Here is a 22580-nt window from a genome sequence, read left to right as displayed (position 1 = left end):
TGTCGGATGGCCAAATCAAGTTCCCTGGCAAAGTGTTCTCCCTGTATAGCCAGCGTGGTTAGCGTGGTGGAAACTAAGTACAAGCAAAGAAGAAAATGCACAAAACAAATACACGGAAATTCATAAGCCAAGGTTTCAACCAGCAGTTGTTTTGGCAGGGCGCTTTCAGCTAAATCATCACTGCTGGTGTTTTTCACGGTCTGTACACTGTACAAAGACAAAGTTATCTACTTGAATTGTTTCTGCAAGCCAGTACCGTTTGGTCCACAGTTTTGGGTTTCTCTCTTCTCCCAATGGAACAAGCGGCCAGCAATGGAGTAAAGCAGAGCCCGTTATTTGATAAACCGTGACAGGCTTCGGTAGGGACATACTTAGCCGTGTGGGCTAGAAGGACGGATAAGGAACCACGCACCGTGTAGTGTGCTTTGAAAGCTGAAGCACAGGTATGTGGGTCAGGGTTACTACACGTACACGTGAAAAAGTTTAGAAATAATGGAACCCGTACGCCGAACTATATCATACAAATTATGAATGACAAGCACAAGCTACTACGTTGGAATACAAATAGATAGGCAAAGGACAAACATATTAGTGAAGTGAAGATGCCGAATATACAGATCACTTCCAATTCATAGTGTAAACCTGTCTTCATATTAAAAGTGAGACGAAAAGTGGCACTGATCTAAAGTTTCGGACTGCAACATTTTTGAGTGATGGATAGGGTACTACTTACAGGACACCAGGCGTTTAAATGGTTGTTGAAGGATTGCAGGAGGAAAGTGACGATTGAGCGTGCTAAGGCTTCTCTAGTACACTGACCTGGTTTTATGGATGACATCCGCGCGCGCGCATCAATATGCCTGACATCCGCGCGCGCACCAACAAAATTAGAGAACCAAGAAGTTAAGATGGTGCGGCCTTTGGGACACATGTTTGTGAAGATGTTTAGAAACATACATGTACTTGTTTTTTTTTTTTCAGTCACGATTGTGTGAATGTTTTTGCTGCCATGGACTAGCTACTAGGCCTGCGGTCTAAATTCATCGTAAATGCCTAGAAGAGATCTAAGATCTGCTGGCATCTCATGAAATCAACATACAGGATTGTTTTCGTGGTGAAAAACTCTTTTTAAATGTCCTCAAAGATTTAAAACTTCACAGTTATCTTACTATCGACATACACAACACAAAAAAGACAACTCTGTACAATGTTCCCCTGGGGTTTTCCTAAATTTTATTGAGTGATAAATCAAGACTTCCTGATAAAATGGTAAAAGGAAAGTATGCATGCATAAGAAAAGGATACTTGACAACATCTAAATGACAACTGCATAGATCCAAAGAATCAATACCAAACTGAATTCATTAACCAAAATCTAACACGACTGAAAAGGGTGGTAATGCTAGAAATAAAAAATGAAATTCCAGGACTACACGTGTGCCATTTCTGGGGTGTACCATACTTGGTTTGGCATATTGTTCTCCACCTAATTTCTCCTTTGTATTTTCTGAATTTAAGAGTGCACCCCTGATTCTGGGTATCTGACAAACATATGGATAATTTTACTTCTTACATATCATTGAGATTAGCATAAACTAATCATGAATCCAATTTTCCAACTTTCCAACTCAATAACAATTTTTGACTATTACATGCATGTACAAAATGCAAAATAAGAGCCCATAGAATAACAAAACTGCCATAGATCCCTTTTCATAAGCAAGCTTATTACGGTATAAGCCAAAGTATGACCCTGGGAACTTAGGCAATCTATAGTAAATGGTAGAATCATTTTCTCAGACCTTTTTATTTCATGCTATGAAACAAACATCCAGCATACAGAACTTAGCCCGACATGTCGGACATGGTGAATTTCCAGCCAACCACCTCTCAGGGTGTGCCTGGTCCTGCCTACTAGAGAACCACTTCCCCATACACTCTAAACACCACATGGGCCTACAGTAGCACTGCACACATTCTCCCCAATCACCCTCCTCGCAATGCTTTATTAGCTTGATGTTAGACTGTGTCTGCATACAGCCTATACAGGGCTCTGGGACTGGGGCATCCTCTGGGAGGGTGTGATGGGGGTTTTGGGAGACCTGCTCACGGAACGCCTCCAAGAACATGTCCGACAAAGACTGCCGGATGACTATGTCTCTGGCGGCATGTATCGGCGCGCTCAGTTTATTCTTCAGGTCGCCGTATTCTGTGGAGTTTAACCGTATGGTGAATGTCTTTCCTCCTCGGGATAACTGTTCAACTGCAATTCTCAGGTACTGAATGGAGGTGCCCGTCTCATGCGAGATCACGTGATTCTCCGTCTTGATCACTCGCAGATGGACATTCGCTTGGTGCGCTATGTTAACATTGTACGGTCCAGTTTTGAGGATCCACGAATCCATGATGTACAACCGCGTACCTCCTATTCCCGATGAGAACTTGTCGATCCTGCGGAACTCTACGTTGATGCTGGACGCCGTCGCTCTCCAGGAGTTCCCTCCGAGACTCTTCAGCCGTGCGACTATCGGATGCCCCTCCCATCCCTTACGTGACCAGATGTAATTCATCACGACAACTCCACAGAAGATGGCGCTAAAAACGGCAAAGTAGACCACGGCAGGAGTAGGGGCCAGTGCGAAGTCCCACAGTTGAAGATGAGGGGATACTATACTCAGCCCTACATAGTACCCCAGGGGTAGAGCTGCATGTATGAGGGACGTGGCTGCTGTCCTCTTGATGTGGTAGTAGATAAAGTGCAGGTCCTCACTGCCAAGCCAGCCAGCAAGGATGTTCTGCATGTTAAACAAGGAACACGTCATTCATTTGATTTTTGGACTTTGAACTTCTGACATGTTCTTTAATTGACATAAGTCCCCAGAGCATGTAAAATTGTTCATAAACGCTGCAGACAAGGTAACTTACATATTCTTTTTCAAAAGATCACATTCCATGTATCGTTTGCATAACACAAAGTCTAATAACATTATTCCTTCCTAGTATGATTCCTTCCATCATAAGGGAAACACTGACACTGCGTGTTTTTTGGCAGTGGGGAGGGGGGCACATATGAAGAAACTTCACCTGAACCGTTATCCCAGCTGCCCGGAACTCTGACGGAGGTGCCACGAAGCACAAACACACCAGGATGTACCCCAGCGTGAACCCCAGCTCCACAGACACCATGGTGGATCCTGTCCAGAACCTCCCCAGACCCACCGACCAGACCACAGACCTCCCTCGGGCTCAGTCGCAGCTATCACCGCCTTCAAGCTGCCGACTCACCTCGGCGATCTGGACGATATTTGTGCACGTATTCTATGTGCTGTCAATGGGTAGAGCCTGGTACAAACACTTATGGTTATCACAGACACAACAAATTCTGAGACTGACGGTAAAACACTGCAACTTTGGTTTAGACCACGTCAACTTTCCAGTCTGGTGTGTGGGCATGTGTAAACGTCATTGTTACACGTAAAGTGATGACGTCGGGTATATTGTGTATGAATCAAAGCAGATGTTGGGAGGAGACCGTAAAAGCTATAAACCGTGAAAGCCTCAATTTGTTACGCTTTTCGGACAAATGAACCATCCAACCTCATTGAATAAAGTTGCGAACTTCCCTCTCAACAACTGTGGTCAGTTTCACACAACTAAAGCCAGATCAGACACCGTGATGTATTATGATCTTTATTCGATTACCGTCTTTGTGGTCAGTAATGTCAAGCGCTAGCCTGGTAGTGGTATCCAAACGTAAAGCCGAATCTCGTTCTCTTTAAGAAGAATGAAGAAATGAATACGACAGGCCTTTGTCAACTTTATTTCCTTCTTGCACATGATTCCATTGGAATTAGTAAAAACGCGCCATATGACTTTTATTACTCATTGTTCTGTTAATTATGCGTTTAACTCTATGATATATAATGTTTAACAATTGACTTTATCAACAATTTCAAATGACAAGTAGCAAAAAAATAATAAGTGAATGAATGAAAATAACTTTAAACAAGGTAAATAATTTAAAGCCAAAAGATCAATCACAAAACTGCCCGTTTTATAATCAACATTTGTTATATAATAATAATGGTACCTAACTAACTTTACACTGATAACTGTTTCTGATAAGTTATATATATATCCAAAACAGCAATAATACTGGTACCTGAGAATAATACTTCTTAATTTCATGGAGAAACTGAATCAACATTTACTAAAACAGACATAGTCGTGAGAATACAAGGTTTTGAAAATCGCTACTTTCGTAGGCATACCATCTTGAATAGACATGAACAAAAAATAAATTTTAAGCAAATAAAAAAAATTTATTAATCATAATAAGACAGAATCATCATCCCCAAGCTGTCATAGAAGCCTCAGTCACAATTACATGCATATTTGAGGTAAAATGAATTATAATTTCATGTACTTGATTGAGAAGTTCAAAATCGTAATTGAGAAGTTCATAGGATCATCATAAAAGTACGGGGCTACATTAACAATCTCTCGCATACAAGGTAATACATGCTGGTCTGTATTTATGTAATATGAGTGGTCCGCAACGCCAGCTTGTCTGTCTGGCGCGACCGTGTACTGTCTTGTTGCAATTTTCAATAAAGAATAAAAGAATAAAACATCCTGGCCTATGTACACAGAGTCACAGACATACTTAAAGTTTGAGTAACTGTTACTAAGACCTGCACATTTTGCATAGTCCTTGGTCGTAGCAATATTACCGATAGGATATGCAGCAATTTATGAACGTTTAATAATTTAATACTGTTTTCGTCAGACATACCGTATGGTCAAAACGAATTTAGTAACTTTTTCCGATTTAAAGTACGCCAAAGAGTATACGTAAATTTATCTACGACTCTGGGACAGCTGAAGTGGGCTCGTGCACAGGTAATAGCTTTTCCATTGTAGGCGACGTTTCATTCAAGTCGCAAGAGCAATATGGGAAATTACAACATGGCTGCATCCAGGGCCTCCACAGGACTTTAAGTAAAGAAAACTGACTCTCGACCGACACAAGCGTCTTCTTATGCGTCTCCACGCCTCGGCTGATGTTCGCCACTATTTCGGCAAACTTCGGCTCGTTCTCGGGTGTTATAAGGTTGCTCTCGGAGGGGTCGTTCGCGATGTCGAAGAGCAGAGGGGGGTCGTGGTGATTGACCCAACTGTTCTCGCAACCGCAGGCGAACGCAGAGTAGCAGGCACCTGTGCCCTCGTCCCAGATGGGTGTCATGTAGTGAGCCTTGTACACCGAGTTTCCTGTAACGATAAGAGAGATACATGTCTTAAATATATTTCTCCCTCTCCCTTTTGTTGAGGTAGTTCAATCTGCGTTTGATCTGTGTTATTCGAATCGGTATGCGAACTCGGACAAGGTCACTGTTAGAGACGACCTCATTCTATGAAATCAAAAATCATGAACACTCCTAGCGGTACTCATGTTTATTGCAGCGTAAACGCCCACCTGTTGACGATCTGTACCGTGCGGCGGCGAGGGACTCCCCGCAGTAGTGGATGAGAAACTCGTGCTCCGTCACCGTTCTGTTTCCCGCCAGCAGCGGCATCATGTCCCGGCCGTCGATGACGCGGTCTTCGGGAGTTTCCGTCCCGGCCAGCTTCAGAACGGTCGGGAACACGTCCATCATGCTGGTCGGCTCGGAGATTACTGTACCGGGACGGATTTGTCTGGTGGGCAGAGATGGTCAATATTTGGTTATGATCAACCAATCAACCAACCAACCAACCAACCAACCAACCAACCAACCAACCAACCAACCAACCAACCAACCAACCAACCAACCAGAAAGAGAGAGAGAGTGAGAGAGAGAGAGTGAGAGAGAGAGAGAGAGAGAGAGAGAGAGAGACAGACAGACAGAGACAGTCAAAGCCTATACAAACATGTATTAGTACTCACCTAGGCCAGCGCAGTACAGTCGGCACACGGATGCCTCCTTCCCAACCTCCCATGGCTTTCCCACCTGAAGATGACAGATTCAAAACAACCAAAGGTTACAACCAAAACCAAGGACCTCTTTGCCAAAACTATGTAATGTCAAAGACACGTTGATAAGCATATTGCTCTGCAGTGTTAGGATTACATCATCAATATATTTTAATTAACAAACGCGAAAAGCGGTGATATAATAATCAAAACTTTGCATAGCACTTTTATGACAGCTGCTTCTACCTTTGTAGATGCCGTTCCATCCACCGTGCACCTCCCCCTCCGGTGTGATTTCCTCCAGGTGTCCTCCGTTGTCAGACGACAGGTACACAAACGTGTTCTCCGACATTCCCAACCTGTCAATCTCCTTCAGGATCTCTCCCACCGCCCAATCCATCTCCTCCACGTTATCACCGTACGGGCCGTGTCGACTCCGCCCCCTGAACTGCTCGGTGGCAAACAGCGCTGAGTGCACCTTAAGAAAGGAGTGATACAGAAGAAACGGACGGTTCTGGTTTTCCCGGAGAAAGTTCAAAGACTTGGCGAGAAGACGCGGCGTCATGTCATCCTCAAGGTCGAACGGCTGTGCCACGAGCTTGTCGTTGTTCATGAGAATGCAGTTCAGCCGACGCAGGCGATGGGAGAAGAAAAACCTCGTTGGGATCCAAAGACCAGGTGCGATGAGAAGTAAGGCAAACACAGCGCTCCATGACATCTTATTTTTCCCTATAACCTTCAAGAGAAGAAGTGCCAAGCTGCCGACAAAGACAGCTATACAGGCGTTGCGCCACCGTTTGTAACTTCGGGTGTTGACATACATGGTCTCGGCTCCGTCCGCACATTCTCGGAAGTTCGTGATCGGAGTGCCGAAGAAAAAGTCGAACCCGTGTTTGTTCGGGTGATGGCAGTGGTCATCGCTTGTCTTGCAGTTGAGCCCAAGGTGCCACTTTCCTGTCGGAAGGAACAAAAAACATAACATCAACACGTGTTGTAAGAGTTATTTTGAATTTTGAAATTAAAACTATTTTAAAGCGTAGTGCTCTCAAAACATACAGAGTTAAAACATCTATGCTGTGGTAGAGGGAGATCAATTACCTAAACATTTTTTACTCATGGAATTCGCACGCGATTTTAGCCCACCAAGATGGCGCCCGCTAGGACACGTCCGATAATCACGTGACTGCAAACACCATTTGTTTTAAAGGTCATTGCCTCAATCGACTGTTGTCATGGACTCACCCACTAAAGCTGTAGAGTACCCAGCGTCATTCAGCAAGGTGGCGAATGTTGTTTCGTTCTGAGGCAGTCCTCCTGCACCAGCCACAAACGGGAAGTACCGCCAGTTGTGCCCACTAGCGGACATGCCTGGAACGGCAAGTGGTTACATCATTGCAGTGTCATACAATTACTTTCCGTGCAGAAACCAATCAATATGTATGAAGTCATTCTTCGCCGAATGTTGCAATCAACTGTCCCCTTGTTGTATGCAAACAAAAAGGTACATGAAAACAACATCAATTTCATTTACTAAGGTAAATTCATAGATTAAGAGATATTTTCAAAACATGATTTTCCCATCGGAGGTAGTAAATATTGACGCACCCATCCTCACAGGGTACCGTCCGGTAAGGAAGGCCGCTCTACTTGGAGTACAGATCGCCTCCGCCGTGAGGTGTTGTGTCAGCTTAGCGCCTTCTGACGCGATTCTGTCTATGTTTGGCGTTCTGTTGGGGCAAGCAACAAAACATCATCTCAGAGATGTTGACAAGATGACAACGTGTGTGTATGGAGACATCTTCAATAAAGATGTAACGTTATCGTTGTTTTTCCACAAGTTACATTACTTGGAATTGAAGTCAGTACGAGTTTTACTTGGTTGTCCACTAGCTGTCGGTTTTGTTATCAAATTTGATTGGGCGAATAGCTAAGGGAGTCGGCTACGGAGAGAGGGTCCAATATCTAGAGGTCGCAAACTGTAACTTCTATAGCGAACTAACTTCTCTGACATGTTATCCATCTATTTAGCCAATTTCTACGATTTTTCCAGCGACCCGTGGAGCCTGGTAGAGGCTATCTCTGGCTCACATCTCAAGAACGTTTGAACATTCTTACCTGATTGTGTCATTGCCAAAGCAGCCGACGTCGCCAATGCCAAGGTCATCTACCATGATCAACACAAAATTTGGTCTCTTGTCGTTTGAAAGGGTCGGAGTCCAAAATGTCGTCAGAAACAAGATGGCGGCCCAAAGGTGTCTGCAGCGACGATTTGTCCAAACGGGATACAGCATTGTCTGAAATACGAGAAATAAAAGGGATATATCTGTGAGAAATAAAGAAATGAACACATCAATCTGCAAACAAGAGATAGTGCGCATTTTAAGCAGTATTTCTCGAAAAGAGGGGTAGAAGAGCCAACCTGCATGTCAGCACCGCAATCGCCTGTCACTAAAAAAATGGAGCGGCAAAGCTTCAGTTTGGAGACACCATTGGGTCTGCCACACTAGACTTCGCTGTGATCAGCTTCTGCAGTGGAGCACTTATTTGCGGTACAGAAAATCAGACTTATATACTATTAGGTTTTCTTCGGCGCATATTGCACTATAGTCGCGTTTCCGGGCATTGTACTCCGACCTAGCTTAATCTACAAGCATGACTTAAACCATGTGGTTCCAAAGGCTTTTAAATTTGTTTTCGTGAAGTGAGAGGACAGGCAACACAACAGGCCATATTTGTTTTAGGTTGCCTTTGGTGCATCTTGCACTAAAATCGCGTTTTTCCTTCGGTGCATTTAGCACTGTAGCCGCGTTTTTCCTTTAGTGCACTGCGCCCCGCGACCTGACTTCACAAACGCTCTTGAGTTCGTGCAATTGGCAAGAGGACGGGCGACTTGGCACGCTAGTTCATTTTTGTTGTCAAGCCCGGCTGATGATTGCTGTAGTTTTCAGCGGACATTTCAACACAGCAACATCAATCCATCCAGCCAAAGCACCCTCCACGACGCCAGCCAACTTGACATATTTAGTAAATAGGTACTCTCTAAGCAGAGGTTGGTGGGGACGATTGTGACCTTTTTATCATATGCCCCGTTTTTATCGACTCTCCCCACCAACGACAAAAAACGGGGCATATGATAAAAAGGTCACAATCTTCCCCCACCAACCTCTGCTTTGAGAGTACAAATAGGCTACCTTGGCCTCTAGACATGACCCGGCCGGGCCTCTAACAACTGCAACGCAGGATACAGGCTAAGATCAAAGGCCATAGGGTGGAATGAGGGCAGCGTTAAAAATCTCGGCCACTACTGTTCCCCCCGATCGAAACCTCTGCTTGGAGAATAAAAATCAAACGGACAGGTCTATACCCAAACTGGAACTGGACCGTGCCCATGTGACGGCTTTTATGGTTTAGTTTTATAGCTCTATCGGATCGCGCCTACCGCTACAGCGTGAGGATGGTTATACATGCATATGGGGCAACTTTGACAGTTCAGTTATAAGATTTAAGATAAGAAAACAAATACTAAGCAAACAGTTGGCTATTTCTAACCCGCTCAAAGTAGGTAAAGAGTGAAAATACCGGGAGAACGCAGGTCTGTTGTATATCTAGCCAAGCAGACGGTTTATAGACAAAATGTCACCAGAGACAAAGAAAGGTTAGAGGTAGAACTAAAATTCCCATTCCTTCTGCTGCCAACTATGGTAGAAGTCAGCTGGGCTGGATTTCCAGTTTGTTCAAGTTTCTTTCTTCTTTAGTTTTTCTGTCGGTTATTTCAACTTTAGATACCTTGATCAAACAAAAGATAATTCTTTTCTGACTGTCATACAATCTGAAGGGTTTTAACTTCATTGGGACGAACATCAGGAAAAGGTTAACTTAAGGACGATCACCGCCTATTACCGCATTGCTGCTACTTGACTTAACTTAAAGGTAAATTAATTTCCTAGCCGTTTGTTTCACAGAAAATTTACAAGCAAATTAATACACTCGTATGCACGCTTATCTGCAAAAAATGGGCAACGGCAAGAAGATTGAACTACAAACTGTTCTAGCGGGCGTAGACGTACCTTTGGCGGCGCGCCAGTCTGTGAACTTACCAGACGGAGTATTTATACTGCAGACACGAGGGCAACCTTTCACCCAGTTCGGGATATTTGCGTTCCAAACCGGCCACGTCTATTTTCAATGTTATGCCGCCATCAAGATTGTAAACTTTCAAATGACCGCTAAAGTAAGGGTCACGCTTGTTTATTAGAAGTCTTATAATTTTTTGTGTGGGCAAAGCTTGATGGAATATGCCTTTAATAAGCGGAATATTTCACGATCTGTGTATCTGTGTACTAAGTAAACAGTTGGCTATTTTCAACCCGCTTAAAGTAGGTGAAGCGTGAAAAGAAAATTGGTGAATGGCATCTTTTTGAGAAATACGTTTGTGATAGATGTTATGGTTATGCAGAGATTTAAAAAAGTGCAAAATTGAAAGCTGTTCCACAAATGAACTTGTATGAAGGCACCGTACTTTCGAGTTTCTAGCCTTCTATTAATACGGAAGTTATAAAAACGACGTCGTCAAATTAAGAGAGTTCTCCGCAAGGTTTGTACACACACGCTCGATTTTACGACAATTTACAAGGTAATGAAGACGCAAGACAATTTCAAGTCGTCTTTTGAGTGTCCTACTTTCAATATTCGGATCCTGAATCCTGAAATATGTTGAATCTTGAACTGTACGTGATGAGGTAGGTATGATCAATACTGAAAAACATCTAGCTAGACATAGATTTGGTGTAATTGATTCCAAACTTGGACTCAAAAGAAACAAACAAAATGGTGACGAGCTAGCTGGATAACTTACTTTATAGATCCACCGCTTAACATCGACAACTACAAGAATAGCTAACTTTTAATAGTCATTCATTAGTATCAAAAGACAAAGTTTATTGACAGTTGAGTGTTTGATGAGCATTTTGAGCACACATTAACATAACATTATCTCCGACAAATAAGAACTATTGGTTCATTTACAGTCCATGACAGTCAAGAAATAAAAGGTTTTGAAAAAAATATAAGGTTCACTGAGTATCAAAAAGATTTTACGACAAAGTATTGAGGTTGCCTAATAAGCCTGGTATGCCTACCGATACTAGAGTTGTTGGCTAGTGGCTATATACAGGTACAATGTGGGGCCAAGGAAAAGTAATGTTGTGTTTCGATTAAGGTCCTAAAAATAGGGTCGGAAGGTATGGATTCTCTCTATTTGTCTTTAGATTTCAGCCGAAGTGATCACCTAAGCGATGGAAAGACCAGAATGAGAGTGACACTGGATTAAATATACGGGTAGCGGAGGCTATGGCACGGGACAGGGCTTCCTGGAGGAACCTGGTGGGGAGCAAGGGGCCAGTTACTGGCCTGGGCACGTAGGCAGGTAGGCATGTAAAATGTAAAACTGTATGAGGACACTGGTATTTACTATACCGTATTCTAACTATACAAATTGCTCTTTATATGAAGATGAGCGCCAATCGCTGTTTAAGACAATAGAGTTAGACACGAAATGTACAAAAATGTCAAAGCAGGACATTTTTATATACCTGATGTCATGTAAGAACGAATATATGATAGACATGTATGTGTCATGTTTCCAAATGCTTAAAAAAGAGAGAATAAACTACGAGGTGATCAAAATTAGGTTAGCAATAGTCCACAGTTTATCTATTTTTAGTTTTTCAATGTTAGAATGTAGCAGCTTATCAATTCATGTTTTGCATTATGCTTCTTATAGACCACGTGTGGTCATATGTGCATTTAGCCCATCTGGGCAGGAATATGCAATAAAGACTATTATACATACGGATATACATTATACAAGCACAAGCACAATTATATTGATAAACCGAACAAAGAAGTACAATGTTTACTATACAGTCTTAAGTCTGTTACCAGAGTGTGAAATACGGGAAGTCTCCCTAGGCCTAGCCTAGCCTAGAATACACCCTATTCTAACATAGGCTGCTTCTCCTATCCCCCCCTATACAGAATATTCGGCGGAACTAGAATAGAATGGATTTTAGGCTACTATAGAGACAATGGGTATTTTCGTAAAACCTCCTCATACAAGTCAATACCGAAAATATGAAGTATATGTAACATCAAACTTACCGTTTCGTACCGGCGGACGCAGTTCCAAACCAAGTTGCTGAAAAACAGAGCAAGAACACTGTGATCCCTGCTATCTTTTACTGCGTGTGTGTCACACCACTATCGTCACCGTACAAAGAGAACAAAGACAATATTTTACAGAACACCTCTAATTCGTTTTACTGTGTTTGAGTCACACTGAAATCGTCACTATACAAAGAAAACAAAGATAATGTTTTACAGAACACCTTTAATGTTTGTTTGGACTTCACAACGTGAGCGTTTCACCTGCATGTATATTTTCAATCAGCTAAGTTATGCTTCTAAAAGTTATTGATTATTGTTATATTAATTCGTAAACAAAAATACGTAAAACACGCGAAAACGTGCACGGTCAGCAAAAAAATGAAGGACTGCCAAAATTACACAAACAGTTAACTCCAGCAGAACACAACGCACTGGCATTATCAGGCACATATCTGTTAATACGCAAATATATATCCACAACAAATAAATTATAATTAAGTAATAGTATATGCTTTCTAAGTGGATCATGGCGTCCCTGCAACTAGACTATCATGATATAGTACTAAAACGCTAGCATAGAATATTAGACTTTCTGTCGCGTCAAAGCTAAAAAAAATCGTCAAAACATTGGGATGGTAAATTTTGATGACGAAGGTTCATCTGTGATGGTAGGTCGGTCACATTCGTAGGATCGTCGCACGCCGATTGCGAACTGAGGGCGTTCTTGGGTTTGCCGTGCATGCGTCGTAAAAACAAAATCGGCTGTTCCGTTTCGGAAGAGAAAGTCCTTACCGGCCGTTGGTTCTGTCACAGCCTGCTTGAAAATCCTACAATATCAAAATCGCACGACAACTTACGACGAATGTGACCGTGGCGTAATCGACATAGCAATACTGAATCTACACGCTATTTCCGTTCACAAGGTAAAGCGCTTACCAACAGGCTTTCGACCAGTCCTCTGATCTTTCTTAAGGTGATGTTTTTGCGACCTTTCCTCTGACACCCCCTAAACATACAAACGACCTTCACTGGGGCTTTAGGTCATTCGTCACAAAGGTCACAAAGATACACCTTTAATCCTAGTCAACAACGCCTTCTATTGACATAACATGGCAAACGGAATGTTAACATATGAACGGGCACACAACTCACAGAGTATGGTGCATACATATATCTAAGAAAATAAAGCACTTTTGCAGTACAGCCATTGGTCTTCAGTACAATATTACTGTTCAATGCGTCTACTCAGGCGTGTACGTAACTCAGGTGTTTTGTTTACCTGTCCCTTCGCCTGACGAACTTTAACCTAGTTACTTATTGGAATGGGTGTAACCTTCACTAGGGCGAGCTGACGAGCGCTCAGACCATGCATGTAACATCATATATCTAGCGAGAAGGGTACAGAGAACACAGTCGGACAGAAAACGGTACAGAACTAGAACACTGGTTGATCATGACAAGTAAGGTACAATTCACATAGCTGTGTAACTGACATGGAGAGGGGAGGGCAACACCGCCTTCTGATCCACAAAGATTAAGTGCTTGTAAAGGTTTCACGACAATAATCAACCTAGATTTGAAATGCAACAGAAGCATTTCGAGTGTAGAACATGTACAGGAGTTCTGAGTCCGAGCACTAGAGCAGTAACTTCCTTCACCTTGAGTCACGTTTGATCATTTGTCGCATGATCGTCGGGAAGGCTGTCGTGCCAGAACTGACCGTTGACGAGGTACCACGACGTTTTCTCCGTCGCAAGACAGTGGAATTATAAAAATACATCAATGGCTCACCTCAGAATGCCCCAATTTGCTGTCGCACAGCTATCGTGGCGAGTGTATTCATGAAACAAGGATCGTATAAAATTTACCCTTAATGCTCAAACTTAAGGAATGTAGTCTTCCTTATTAGAAGAAGGTACACGAGAACCACTTACCCTGAGAGGAAAATGTCGTCTTGAAAAGTGCTCGCATGTACAGGCACCGTGAGAAAAATAACTGCCAGTGAGCAGATCAAGTTATTGTCGTGCGAACCGTTTGTGTGTGGCGAGATCTCCTATGCAAATCAGCTTCCAGGTGCTCATTTTCTTTGCACGCGTCACCACCGTGAACCTGTAGGTGGAGACATCCGTGGACTGTGCAATGTTATTGGTGTTCAGGGCCGGGATGTCTTAAAATAGCTCACCGGTTCCCTCGCACCTTTGTTGAGGCCATGTACATATCGTGTGTCCTCAACCCTACCTGACCCCAACATGGTCATATTTCAGTGGGTCTATTGACAACCGATTGTGGGGACGGAAAGGTTAGTGTAGCAGGAAGAGACCCTGGACAACCAGCTGTCGCAAAACAACAACAGCCAATAGAACAATAACTTCTTTTTTTAAACACAGGTCTAGATACATGTAGATCTAGTCTCATAATTCTGCAAGGTACTCTTAGACCGCCACTTGATCTACTAATGCAGCACCAGGAATTCCGGAGGTGTGCACATTTCAGATATCCAGGTGTTTAAGACATTCTTAAGAAGGCTACGATAATACCATTTTCTTTAAACGTGGTCGTGGTCTTTGCACACCTGGCAGTAGAAAACACTTGGCAACCTTAAGGAAGATCAAAGTCTATATAAAACCTCCTTGGGAAAACCAATATGCACAGTTAAGTAAATTGTTGTTAGACAATAAACTAATAAACAATGAAAACACATCATCAACACCATGATATCATTATGATCTTTATTGCCAAGTAAACTCTTTTGAGACTCTTCTGTAACACATGGCGATTGCTTTTTAATTTAAGTCTTTTAACTTGCTTCGCTCCTTATATAGAGATATTCTACAATATTGAAAAAAATTCTTGTCAGTTGTCAATTAGCTGTAGATATGAATCATCAATTAGCTTTCACTAATTTGTACATCATTCATATCAAGGTCTTAAATCAATATCATGGCACAAAGGCATACTGATTCCTGTATGTCCAACAAGAGTCAATGTCAACTATGAATTACAACATAAGAGAAGAGAAATACATAATATGAATGTCGCCGCAATGGCATTACAACATTACATTCATCAAGGAGTTTAAAGGCCTATAACCTCCTTGCATTCATGAAGTTATCTGTTATATACAGGACCATATCTTCTTCCAGACAAAGCTATATTCATCATGTTCTGAGTTAAATATTGTGTGTGGCAATGACAATTGACCATCATTCCAAAGTATCATTTCGATTTCATTCAACATAAACTTTGAACAGGTTCAAACTCCAACATTTTAAAGAATTTGGCACTTTACTACCCCAGTATAAAGACCACTAGCATGGTTTATAAAGCCCACTAGTATGGTTTAGTAGTTTGAAGAATGGCTATGGTTTTATTCCTAATTACACTGGACAAAACTGAACAAAAGATCCTTTCCAACAGTAATGTTACAATTTCTGCTCTGTCCACAGGAATGGAGTGATCCTTGCTTTGTCCTAAAGCCATTTTGGCAAGGAAAGTACCAAATGGCAGACATTTTTGAGCAAAAATCAAGGAATCAGAAGGATTTGCAGGACAATCCAGAAATACAATTCATATCCCCATTTCACTATCCACCGAACTTCGCTTTGTCAACAACCTTAACCTTATAGTTATATACATTTTTTCATTGTCTTCTCAAAATAACCTTTGGGCAACTATGAAGAGGCATTAGTCTGTCTTCTTTATACCAGATTCTTTAACTTCCAAAATACATACAATCCAGTGTCGCCATATTTATCTTCAAGTATAATCTTCTCTCTGCTATACTTAAATGTACACTGTACATTGTCTAACCCTATAACTTTTCTCTCATTGCATAATATGTAGAATAATGGTGAATGGACATTTGAAACTGAAGTATTTCGAAGAAAACAAAGGCTTTGACTTGACTTTACTTGAAGCAGACATTGGCATTAGTAATCTGTGACTCATGAAAGTCCATATTGCAGTTGATTCAAAACCACTTTTCCATTGCTATGGTAACCATTACAAAAAGAGATGGTTGATCAGGAAGGCGGATCACTCTCCAACAACCTCTGAGTTCACCTGCAACAGAACAAGAAAAGTTGTCACTCATTCATCTATTGATCTAAATTTGCATTCTAGATTAATGAGTAATTCGATGTAATAAAAAGTTATGAGCAGAATTGACAAAGAGGTTACCTGAGTTTGAATGTCAGCTGGGATGACCTCCAGAGCCACGTCGTATTGCTGGTCGAGCCCCACATAACAGTCACTCATAAGGTACACAACGTACAGGTACCTAACAAAACATTTATAGTTGTCATACATTTGTACATGTGGCTTTGCAATACAGATTGAATGCAAATGACATGAATGTCACTATATACTAGGTTTATACATACAACTATCTAGTACATAGAATACATAGGAAACACGCTTTTTGCACAGTAATGATCATGAAGATCTTTAGTGACAACTGAAGCATAAAATACTCTTTAATATGACCCTGGACACTTACAGTCAGTGATTATCTTGTAACAGTTCTATCACAATGACTCAGACATTGTACAAAAAGGTCTGAGAATTTCCTTGTTAGTTTAACTGTGACCATGCCATTCCTACCTGCCCACAGCCTCTGGTGTGTAGAAGGCCAGAGGTACCCTCTGTTGTCTGATAGGGCCCAGTCTCTTCATGGCCAGCAGTTCTCTCTTGTCCATGTCTCCCAGCACCAACCACCATCCCTCGTCTTTAGCCTTAGGGAACCGTGGAGCATGAGCCTTCCTCTGTGTCAAGAGAACAGGGATTAACGTTAGTCTACGAGACAAAGTACAAACCCAGGAGGAAATGCACTGAAGCTTCCAGACGGCAAGGAGGCCTTAGTGGTTATGCTGTGAATTTGAAGGTTCTGGGTTTGAATCCCTGACTGGCCCCAGTGTTGTGAAAGGAACTTTAGACCTATTTCCTCACTCAACTCAGCTGAAAATGAGTAGTACCTAGCTTCGGTAAGGGACATCATCTCAGATGAAACATAAGCTGAAGGCCCCATGTACGAAGACAGCCACACGTTGAGCATGTTAAAGATCCCACCACACTTACCAGAAAAAGTAGGGGTCCATCCCAGTGTGAGTGGTTCAAACCTTACAGCCTGGTTCTGGGTTGACATATTGCTGTGACATTTTGGTGTAACATTCAAACATCCTACACTGTTTTCAGCATTTACAAAGTTCAGTATACAGATTGTTGGGTGTATAGAGAGTATACGGAAGTGGTGCTACATGTACCTTGCCCATCTTGTTGAGACACGCCAGGTTGACCTGAAGTACATACTGCTGATCAGCATGGACCTTAATCCACTCCGAGTCAGTCTTCCTCCGACCTGTCAATCGAGGAAGTGACATTGCATGTATAACTAAAGCTCTGGAATTCTAACAATGATGATAATCAACAACATTGACAAAAAAATGTTTATTCAAATTGAAATAGATTTATTTGTACATGTATATGGATAGATAGACTGACTTTGGGCATTTTCTGATATTAATAGTATTTGTAATATCTGGTAACAAATTTCCTCTCTAGTAAGAAGATGCCAAACATGTATGTGCACAGGTATACATACACAGAATGGCTCCACCCCAAGAGGTACTGCCAAAATCAATGAAGCTATTAATCTCCAGTGTGAGGCAGTGTGGTGCGTGTACTTACTGGCAGTGATGGTGACAGGCTTTGTCTGCTGCTGATCTGGGTTGTCGTCCCACCAGCCCACTACACTCATGGCAACATCCACTAGGGGGAGCTGCTGCACCACCTTAAACACCTGCAGTACAGGGAACAAACGGTAGGCATAATTGTTGGAATACAACACAATTTAGTACTTGTTGTAATGCAAATAGTCTTCTAAGACTACACCTGGAGTTAGATGGATGAAGGTGAGGTGTGACAGGTTGTTCAATGCAATATAAGCAGTCATACATGTGTATACCGGCTTTTCGACACTGATGTTTCAATGACAGGCTTGTTTTACAAGATAAAAATAGTTTGAAAACATGCTCAAACAGAGCAGTGTCTTATAAAATACTGTAAATGCAGAAATGTTTGCAGTGGTTTTATATTCTTGGTTTTTGCAGTTAACTCTTCAGCGCGAACTTAAAACCACCGCAAAACTTTTTGCCCACCTATGACTGTAGCGCTACTATTGTTTCAAACACGAACTTAAGCCACTGCAAACACTCCATTTTCTCCCTCCCGCGAAATAAAAATCATGCGAACTTAAATAGTATATTTTTTTACTAAATCTACTGACAAAAGTGACAACACTGAAGACATGAAGAGTTGTACATGACGGTCCCGGGACCCCAAACTAACCTGCTCTATTTGCTGCGGACTGAGAGCATCTCTCAGCATGTTCCGGAGGATGTGAGGTCCCTGTCTACAAACTGCCATCAGCTCAGGTAAACACTGGATGGGGCGGCCATTGCTGCTTCTGTAGAGGACATTTCAGAGACTTCAAGGTCATGACTACACAAAACTGATTTGCACCTGAAAAATGCAAACAAAGTAATGCACAGCATTTGTTGACTTACATTCAGGGAGGGACTGATACCAAACAAACAAACACGTACCAGTATGTTTGTTACAGCCTCTGGCATTGTTAATAGGTACTGCAGTTGGTTACCTAATCATCATAATTCATTTAATCTCCTTGATTGATCAATTCCTTTTGAAAAACCATGAACGTTTTTTTTTGCGTAGACAGAATTTCACAAAAGTACTGCTTATTTGTTGCAATACAGCCAATATATTATCATCTTTGGCTGTCTCTTTCAATTCAATGCAAGAAAAACTTTTAGTCAACATCTTCAGACATTCTACCTGAAACACCGTAGATGTTGTTTCTGTATGTGTGCCAGGTTGAGCAGACATCTTACCTGAAACAGTGTAGATGTTGTTTCCGTATGTGTGGGATTTTTACCTGAAACAGTGTAGATGTTGTTTCTGTATGTGTGGCAGGTTTACCTGAAATTACAAATTGTACAAACCTGTGCAGGACAGGTGTAGTTGTCTCTGCATCCCTCGTTGTCAGGCAGACTTATGACTGTAGGTGTAATCAAGCCTGACCACCCCCATGTGTCCTTATCTTGGTAGCTCCCAAGAAGAAAGAAACTCCCCTAATCCCTTGCGTCGGCACGATCCTCAGTCTAACTGTTTATAGCTATCCCTGGCCGAAGTACACTCGGGAGGGACTCACAGGAACAACTAAGTTCCATCTCCCTCAGGGTGGGCAGTCTGCCTGACAACGAGGGATGCAGAGACAACTACACCTGTCCTGCACAGGTTTGTACAATTTGTAATTGTCTTCTGCATCCTCTCGGTTGTCAGTCAGACTTATGACTGTAGGTGACTTAACAGCCTGAGGCCAGGTGATCCAACATGGAAGACAACAAGAAGTCTACAAAAGCAGAGCCTGCTCTTCACTCTGTTGTCTCCGGTGAATTCCAAGGGAAAGACCGTTGCCCAGAGCTGTGAAGAATTCTGCAGCCATGTTCCAACTAAGTCGGATGTCCTGTAGTAAGAAGGCGCATTCTCGGCGTTAGTAGCTCACGAAGATAATGACTATGTGACTAAGCTGGAAGGAACCCTAGTCCGCTAGCTGACCAGGGAAGAGCACGTTCTCAGAACTTCTGATGCGAGACGATCGAAAAGTCTAATCCTCTACAGCTGACAGCAGCACACTGATGACCTGACATGGATTGCTCTGGCTTGTCTTGGCAAGAGTTGAATGCTGCAATCCCGATGAAGCCTGTCCCTCCTGCTGCGAGACCTAATGCCACCTAAGTGCAAAGGGTTGTAGATCCCAAGGCTGTAGACCTTGGGTCTGTGAGGACAAACTTGCACCATGACAGGACCACAAAGTCGGACTTGAAGGCCGTAACAACCCGCTGGCTAGAGACCATTCTGGAGGACGGCGGTTATCCTATGGATGCTGAAGGAGTGACCACCACTGACAGGCAGCTGTCATAGCTCTCAATGTCTGCAAGGATGAGACAAACCTATCCGATGAGATGTGAAGGAGACAGGAACATGACCCTGTGACAGAGAAGGTCCTCCTCCTAGCAGGCTACTGGAGGGCTGCAGAGAATCTGCTAGCTGCACTTCCTCTGAAAGTTGATGTCATGGCGGAAGAGATGCATCTTGTGAAGTACCGGTAGCCTCTAAGGTTGCAAGCATAGTCACCCTCCAAAGAGTGGTGAAAAGCTGCCCATGCCACTTGTGTCTTGATTGCCATCAGGATGCAAGCATGATCACCCTCTTAAGAGTCGTGAAAATGATGCATATGCCCCGTCATCATGGTAGTCGTATGCCGACTACCGTGGGCATCTTCCATGGTAGATGTATACCATCTACCCTGGGCATCTTCCTCCAGCAGTCACCGCATCGAAGAGACTGCCGTTGCCAATTCCACCCTGAGACTCAGTGAGAGCGATGTGGAACCCTGTCTTGATCTCTAATCTCTTGATCTGCAGTATTCCGCTGTCCATCTTGCCCCTGCAGATCCAATGGAGGACTAGTCGTCATCCTCTACCTGCCATCTTCCCAAAGGAAAGTGGCAGGCGTCTACTGCAGCAGAGGTTGGCAAATCCACCATACCTGCTGTAAGGCCGTGGCTGAATCAGCACCACCTATAGCCGCATACCTGCTGCCATTGCCTGCCCGTCTTGCTGTAAGGCAGTGACTGATGAAGTCACCTGTAGCCCTGCACCTGCTGACGTAGTCCACTGCACCTCCTGCAGTCGGGCATCTGCTGACATAGTCTGCACCAGTTGTTGCAGGGCACCTGCTGCTGACGACTGCCCACCTGGCAGCTAGGTCACAGCGCATGCTGACGTGGGGTGCACCACCTGCTGCAGGATACCTGCTGCTGAAGACTGCCCACCTGGTTGCTGGGCCACAGCGCATGCTGACGTAGGGTGCACCACCTGCAGTGGAGTACCTGCTGCTGAAGACTGCCCACCTGGTTGCTGGGCCACAGCGCATGCTGATGTAGGCTGCACCACCTGCAGCAGAGTACCTGCTGCTGAAGACTGCATCACTTAATGCCCTGCACCTGCCGAAGACGACTGCAACGACTGCTGCCGGCCACATGCTGATGGAGGCTGCACCACTTGTAGAACACCTGCTGATGCAGGTGAAGCAGACTGTACCATCTGTTGTAGGGCGTCTGCTGAAGTAGTCTGCTCCGCCTGGTAGCAGCTGCTGTAGATCTCGGCAGGTTGAAGTAGTAGCTGGCGTAACCCTCTGGGAAAACCCTGAGAAAGGGAAATCCCTACAGATGGTAATCTGTATGGCAGGAGATGCTCTCAGCTGGAACCAACACCAGCCCTGCACTGCCTGCCATCTGCTGGGCCTAACTGCAAGCAGTTAGGGTGTGGTAGTCGATGAGGTCGTACATCGGCGATGGACCAGTCCTGAGATGACCGCAGTCAAGTCTCAGAAGTTGCAGGATTCTGCTTGATGACCCTCTCTGTAGTCCCTTCACTTCTATGAAGCGATGATGCCAACTCTGTGTAAGGTGGCAGGGGTTGGTTGCAGATGCGGCTAAGTTGTCCAGCTGACCAATCACCAACCCAGGGACGTCTGCTGCAACTTCTTAGAGCTCCCTGCCCAGAAGTCGGCCAGACCCCAGTTGTGCAGAATCCTCTGTTGAGGTCGAGAAGTCGCTGGCCTGATGTTCTTCCTTGGCCACTCCTCTGACACGAGCTGATTGTCGTAGGTATGGAAGCTGTGTGCTGACAGAGAAACTGTTAATAGTTTGTGCACCAAACTCGTCTCAATGACACAATGCAAGAGCTGAAGCTACTCTCGTGTTCAGGACTGACAAGTCTGTGAGGATATCCTGACTGGAACGAAGTTGCCCTCGCTCTCGAACCTAAGGAAGGTACGCGGACAACAATGCCCTTGGTACCACGAGTGGCTGCTGGTTTGCAGAACTTCGCCACTCTGGCTGTTGACTGGAGGCATCTACATGCTCAAAAACTCATGAACACATACAAGATACAAGAAAAACAACAACAAGGCTAACAAAGTGAGCCTAGCTGATTGCAATAAGATGCTCTAAGGATAAGGTTACCCTAGCCTTCTGGTTGTGTGGAGCCCACAGGAGTAGACGTTGACCCTGGCAGTTGGGCGGTGGAACAGCAGTTGACCTTCTGTCCATCATTCCGCCTGGATGAGATGTGAGTCGGATGACCACCTCCTTGGCTTCACCACCCTGCCAACAGAGACTTTATTGTCGTCCTCGACAAAGTGTAGTACTGTAGTACTACTGACGCCTGTGTGATGGCAGAGTCTCCGGAACACACGTGATGGAGCCGGAGATGAACCCACTGGGTCAAGCAGTAGAACTTCATGGCTGCCCGGACTCAAGTAGCAGCAGTAGTGGGTTGGGGATATCTAAATCCCCCCAATTCGCAGGTTGAACTGA

At 43.6% G+C, this 22580-nt stretch overlaps 3 protein-coding genes across 5 annotated transcripts in view; all 3 read right to left on the bottom strand.

Annotated features, from left to right (window-relative positions):
- Nucleotides 1–1203: 1203 nt before the first annotated feature.
- LOC136437405 (E3 ubiquitin-protein ligase TM129-like) lies at nt 1204–3465 on the bottom strand. The gene is made up of 2 exons (XM_066432007.1): nt 3085–3465; nt 1204–2795 (listed from the first exon to the last, which is right to left on the bottom strand). The coding sequence occupies exons 1-2, from the start codon at nt 3184–3186 to the stop codon at nt 1812–1814; spliced, it is 1086 nt and encodes a 361-aa protein (XP_066288104.1). The 5' UTR covers nt 3187–3465; the 3' UTR covers nt 1204–1811.
- Nucleotides 3466–4182: 717 nt separating this feature from the next.
- On the bottom strand, nt 4183–14202 carry LOC136437388 (steryl-sulfatase-like). 3 transcript variants are annotated; one of them, XM_066431985.1, is made up of 10 exons: nt 14053–14202; nt 13055–13124; nt 12113–12149; nt 8069–8247; nt 7559–7680; nt 7196–7321; nt 6200–6907; nt 5927–5990; nt 5477–5697; nt 4183–5271 (listed from the first exon to the last, which is right to left on the bottom strand). In XM_066431985.1, exons 4-10 carry the CDS (start codon nt 8242–8244, stop codon nt 4865–4867), a joined length of 1824 nt encoding a protein of 607 aa, XP_066288082.1. In that variant the 5' UTR covers nt 8245–8247; nt 12113–12149; nt 13055–13124; nt 14053–14202; the 3' UTR covers nt 4183–4864. The 3 variants fall into 3 exon arrangements, with proteins under 3 accessions (XP_066288082.1, XP_066288080.1, XP_066288081.1); XM_066431983.1 differs by lacking the exon at nt 13055–13124; XM_066431984.1 differs by lacking the exons at nt 13055–13124; nt 14053–14202 and having other exon boundaries at nt 12113–12222.
- A 631-nt stretch (nt 14203–14833) lies between these two features.
- LOC136437427 (activating signal cointegrator 1 complex subunit 3-like) overlaps nt 14834–22580 on the bottom strand; it is a 50128-nt gene continuing 42381 nt past the window's right edge. The window contains exons 40-45 of the mRNA XM_066432038.1: nt 18464–18581; nt 17804–17915; nt 17380–17474; nt 16721–16881; nt 16298–16397; nt 14834–16180 (exon numbers count right to left, since the gene is read on the bottom strand). Coding sequence (XP_066288135.1) covers nt 16154–16180; nt 16298–16397; nt 16721–16881; nt 17380–17474; nt 17804–17915; nt 18464–18581 — 613 coding nt within the window. The 3' untranslated portion in view covers nt 14834–16153. The remainder of the gene's footprint in view (nt 16181–16297; nt 16398–16720; nt 16882–17379; nt 17475–17803; nt 17916–18463; nt 18582–22580) is intronic.

Source organism: Branchiostoma lanceolatum, chromosome 6, assembly GCF_035083965.1.
Source record: "Branchiostoma lanceolatum isolate klBraLanc5 chromosome 6, klBraLanc5.hap2, whole genome shotgun sequence".
Taxonomy (NCBI): Eukaryota; Metazoa; Chordata; class Leptocardii; order Amphioxiformes; family Branchiostomatidae; genus Branchiostoma; species Branchiostoma lanceolatum.
Note: the sequence above shows the minus strand (reverse complement) of the source record. Positions and strands in the feature narration are given on the sequence as shown.